We start from the raw sequence: 5,461 nt of genomic DNA, 5'->3' as shown, positions 1-5,461 counted from the left end.
GATTTTTTTGCGAAGAGATAAGACTGACAAGCACTCTATGTATTATAATTTTCAATACTTGTAAATACATGTGTACTATATACATCTAATACATATTTTTGATGTTTATATAAATCGAGTAATATGTATATAAATTCTTCGTATGTATATAAATTCCTCATACCATTTAATGTCTTTTATACATGCTATTATAAAAAAGTAAAAATTGCATATGCACGCATTTGCGATATATGCATGTGCATATGAAAAAAATTAGACATAGAAAGAAAGTATATTAAAAAATATGCATTAAAAATAGGGCTTTTAATTAGGATCAAAACGATGAAGTTGTGATTTGTAATTTGATTTTGTAATTTGATCAAATTTGAACAATTTCTCCTAAATAAACTACATAGTGATCAACAAGATGTAACATCATAGCAAAAACATATAGATAATAATCAGATAACAAAAAGTATATTTATAATGTCATGTCATTCTATTTTTGACATTACGTCTTTTTTTTTATATGAATCGTCAGATACAAGTTACAAGATTAAAATATTGAATCCACTTGTTAACGTGTTCAAAGAAAGATAACTTTATGTTTATTCTTATTTTATGTTAGGAAACTCTCATTAAATTAGAAACTTTTGTAATATAATTTATATATATATATCGTGAGATTTTCTTTTTTTTTCTTTTTTTTATTTTTTCAAATGCAACACGTGAAAATATTAATCCTTAAAAATAAAATATATGATACAAAAATAAAAATCAACATAATTAAGAATGCTCGTTGCGAATACATGCCTCTTAGTGACACCTACATAAAAACAAATTTATCTAGAATACAAAAAAACATTTATACACCTCTCAAGTTACATTAAAAAAGCAGCTTTGTTAAAAACGCTTTAATTGTCGCGGTACTCGACATAGAATATACAAATTGTTTTTTACAAATAAAGAACAGTAATTTACACAAGTGTGAAAAAGAAAGACCAGAAAAAACACGATGACACAAGGCCCTTTTTATTTATTCTTCTTCGATTTGATCTCCACACTGTCCTTTGCACGCGATCCAAACAAAAGTTTCGGTAGTTTTCGAAAAATAAACGATACAATGAAAAACACTGTAATGGTCACGAGAAGTATAAAAGCAAATATATCTAGCAACTCCCTTTGCCACCAATAAAGACGGATGGCCGGAGATTGAAGTACACTTCCGTATTTTGCTATGTACTCCACCCAAAATATTGCTGTATTTAAAGGGCTCGTTGGTCGGTCGACGAACATTTTCGACAATTTCTGTACATTTGATCTGAAACAAATACGAGCAAAAAGTTCGTTAAAAAAAATAGAAATTACTAATGTTGTTGAGATTTATATGAGCGTTAACTATAAAAAAAACTACTGTATTATAATTTAAAAGCTTTATCGTGTGTCAATATAATTGTTACGAGAGTTTATTTTTAGGATGTCATTTTTACCTACTATTAAGTCAATCAAATAACTTGTCTGCTTAATAATCATGTTTCTGAATACTCACCGATACGTAGGATCTTTCAAGATAGCATTTAACGCCGAAGTTAATTTCGCCTCGGTAATATGGTTTATGTCTCCGGGTGAAATAGCTACCTTCTTGTTGACATAATTTCGAATGTTGATGTGCTGATCGCCGAACAAGGAAATACCAATCAAAGGAATTCCAAAGTATATTGCTTCTTGCGTTCCCATAAGTCCTCCGTGAGTAATAAAGGCTCTTATATTTTTATGTTCTGCAAAATTGATTTTCATCTTTTTTTATCGTAACGATATTAAGCAATTGCATAATATACAGTAGTAAAAGAAAATACCTTTAACAATGAGAAAATATTTGTTTTCGTGAAAAAAAAACTATGCGCAAGATAAAGTTTCGGATTTCTATTTGATATAAAATAAATTTTACGCCTTTAGATGATATTTCAAGAACCAAATATAGTAATGGAAATAATGTCTCAGAACACATGCAGACCCATTATTCTAATCAATCTTGACAATAAATACATACTCAGTACGGTCTTTTGTGGAAACCAAGATTGCGTCATGACATTTTTTGGTAATCCCGGTAATAGGTCTTCTTTTTTTGCGACTTTCATTAATACTCTAACTGGTGCGATTTTGTCAAAAGATGCATAAAATTGTTTTAACTTTTCTTCAGGAAAAGTTTCGATCCTCACCATAGAACCGAATGTAAAGTACACACAGCCATCTTTGCTTTCGTCTAACCATTTTTGTACTTCCTGCATGTAATACATTTCATAGAAGAATATTATTATTAAAATCGTCTTATCTTTAAAACATTACAACTTTTTTTGTCTAAAACACATTTTGTAGAATGCTTTTTTTTTTCTAAAATATTAAACTTTTTTTGAACACTTTAATTATATTTACTCTATGGAATTACATGTTTTATTGTGTAATTACCGGCGATAACGGACTATCGCTATCTTTAAGATGTAGACCTCCAACTTCAATCACATTATTAGTCATCGGTCTGATTCCATTTAACGTATGATGGGAATTGACCAAATAGAGAGCTACATCGTTGTACAAATCCTTGATGTGCGGCACATCTATGCCGAAGTGCTTCTTCACTAATTCTACTTGAGGATTTGTGTAATAATGTAACTGAATACTGACATAATTCCTTATGAGAAAATTCAGGAGACGTTCTTTGAAAGTCATTTGTTGAGAAAAAGTTGAGAGCATGCTTGGAACATAAGAGGAACATTCTGGATTACCGGTCACTTCGTTGAGCCAGTCGTGAAAAGCGCAGGTAACTGTACCGATCACGGGGACTTTGAGATGACGACCGAAGGCCAAATAACACGGTGATGCAAATATCTACGTATAATCAATCTATTAATGATCGAAAAATTTCAAGTCAAATTGTAGCATTTTATAATTACATTTGTTTCCTCTGTATCATTTTCAAACGTGAACTTATTATCATAGAAATAATATCTACAGAGGAGTGCACTACATCGTTCCACGTCAGAGGAGATATTTTTGAACGGCGCGCGATAGTAAAGAGAAGAAATTTCCAAAAAATACTTCTCTTGACGCGGAACAATATGGTGCACACTCCTCTGTACATTTAGTTGTCATTAACAATTTATATCACAAAAAATGTCTACCACATATTTCATTCGATTGTATATATTCAGATTAATGCACATGCTAGAAAGCCTGCTGAATACGATAAGAGAGATACAATGTTTGGCGAAAAATTATGGACAATATGTTGCTCGTTCCGATAGAAAAAGACGAATGTAATACATTGGTTCACATCCAGGTAGACACTCGACTACTCTTTTGCTCGTTTGGATAGCATTCCTGTGTTAACGTCGCTTTTGAATTTTCATGATAGATCAAAATGTTTTATCTTGCGCGGTCCTGTTGGTGGTTCATTATACGAGCTCTTGAGGACGCGGTTAAGATCTTGTAATAATAATCTACATTAATTTGTACATGATAAGTCCGAGGATAAAGAGCATGTATAATTAAATATGAGTATAACGATTTGAATGTGATAAGTTTAAGAATTTTGTATGTGTAATTAAATGTGCTTAACGAAAAACATGTATAATTAAATCAGAAATATCACCCTTTTGGCTTTCCTGGGTTGCAGTGAGTAAAGAGAAATTTTCTTAGACCGCATATCCAATACGCAAGTCCGCGCTTGAGCACCGCGTAATCGAGTCATAAAAAATATTGTTAAAATCACATAATAATGTTAAATGTTTGTGATTTTGTGGGGCCGCATCATTAGCCGTCGCGGGCCGCAGGTTGGACACCCACGAATTAAATGCTAAACCTTTGCTTTGAAAATGTTTACAAATGCTTTGAGATACAACTTGTAACTTGTTGTAATATACAATACATTGTTTATTATTAACTATTGGCATATTGACGATATTGCGTCATCATCATCAAAAAAAACTAGACATTATCCTTCTCGATAATTTTGTAAAATTTTATACAAATTATATAAGGTTTTTATTTGACTGAATATCAAATCTTATACATTTATAACTTATATTTTATCAACTTATTTTACCAAGAAGCCATATCATTTCTATTCTTCCTTGATTCATTACAAAGTGTCGCCACAGTTTTATAAATAAAAAATAATTAAAATATTTAACATAAATAACCTTATACTTTTTATAAGTTGTCTTATAAATAATAATAAATATTCTATAACTGTGAGTTTGAAATATGTGAGATAACACTTTGAAAAATATAATCGTTCAGTTTTCATTTTAAAATATTGATTATCAGCAACTTTGTTATTAATCAATATTTACAAAATGTAAATAAAAACCATAATACTAGATCTTCTGCTATATAAAATTGTTATTTTTCTGATAAGACTGAATAAAACGTGCTTGCGATGAAAAATATCGATCGTACCTCTGTGATAACAAGATCATAAGGAGGATCTTCTGGCGGATTCTCAATTAGATCATGCAGCTTCGGTTCATTCATCAGTTCACAGACGTTACTGCCAGCAAAATTGGTCCACGCAGCCATGTTCAGGTCATCAAATCGGTGCATATCACTTGCACTCAAATTATTTATCATCGAATCCATACTGCCTTTCAGATTGATTTCTTTATAATTGGGTTCCGACTGTTCTAGCGGAAAGTACGTGACTACGTCGACTTGATGACCGCGTCTTGCAAGGCCTACCATCAGGCTTTCTTGCATGGCCCAATGGCTTTTGCTATTAACCGGAAATATGCCAAGAATTCGATAACCGTTAGCGATGTGATCGCAGGCAAAAATCACAAAAAGAATCGACAGCAAATCCTTCATATTGATTTAATAATCTTCAAACTCTAATGATTTCGTTCAGCTCTGTTAAACGTGCGGTACCGTTTCGATGACAAAAACATCGACTAAACGCGTTATTTTTACGCATTGAGTGGTTGCGTCGGAAAGCGCGTTATCAGCGCTGATAACATGCACCCCGAACGCAGCCTATGAACGCGTTATCTTATAGATACCGTTATTTATTTGTGAATATAAAGTATCAGATATTAATCTTGAATAGTCAATGCACACAATGAAACTCATGATAAAAAAGTATATCTAATTTTTTGCTGTTTGAATTACAAATCATTCTTCAATCTATATAAGATACGAACATTCAAATGTACATTTTAAAAGTAGTGGTCAAGAATACATGCTGTAAAATACAAATATATTGTGAAAACTTTTTAGTATAATTTATATAAATAAAAACTGTATCATTAAACTATGGTAATATGTCATAAAAATTAAATATATTTAAATATATAGATATATAACTCAGAAGTTTTTGTATTATATTTTACACATATTGTATCTTTGTTGTTTAGTTTTTTTTAAATGCAACACGTGCGATACTAAATGATACAAAATCAAAAATAAAAATTTTATAATAAATATATTT

General features: G+C 30.9%; 1 protein-coding gene across 1 annotated transcript; it reads right to left on the bottom strand.

Moving 5' to 3' along the window:
• Positions 1–87: 87 nt before the first annotated feature.
• LOC109854100 (UDP-glucuronosyltransferase-like) lies at positions 88–4,952 on the bottom strand. Its single transcript, XM_020426879.1, has 5 exons — positions 4,438–4,952; positions 2,446–2,865; positions 2,030–2,261; positions 1,529–1,757; positions 88–1,300 (listed from the first exon to the last, which is right to left on the bottom strand). Exons 1-5 carry the CDS (start codon positions 4,840–4,842, stop codon positions 1,012–1,014), a joined length of 1,575 nt encoding a protein of 524 aa, XP_020282468.1. The 5' UTR covers positions 4,843–4,952; the 3' UTR covers positions 88–1,011.
• Positions 4,953–5,461: the final 509 nt, after the last annotated feature.

The sequence above is a fragment of the Pseudomyrmex gracilis genome, unplaced genomic scaffold (genome assembly GCF_002006095.1).
Source record: "Pseudomyrmex gracilis isolate BER0280 unplaced genomic scaffold, ASM200609v1 scaffold_59, whole genome shotgun sequence".
NCBI classification, from domain to species: Eukaryota; Metazoa; Arthropoda; class Insecta; order Hymenoptera; family Formicidae; genus Pseudomyrmex; species Pseudomyrmex gracilis.
This window is presented reverse-complemented; position numbering and strand designations above follow the sequence as displayed.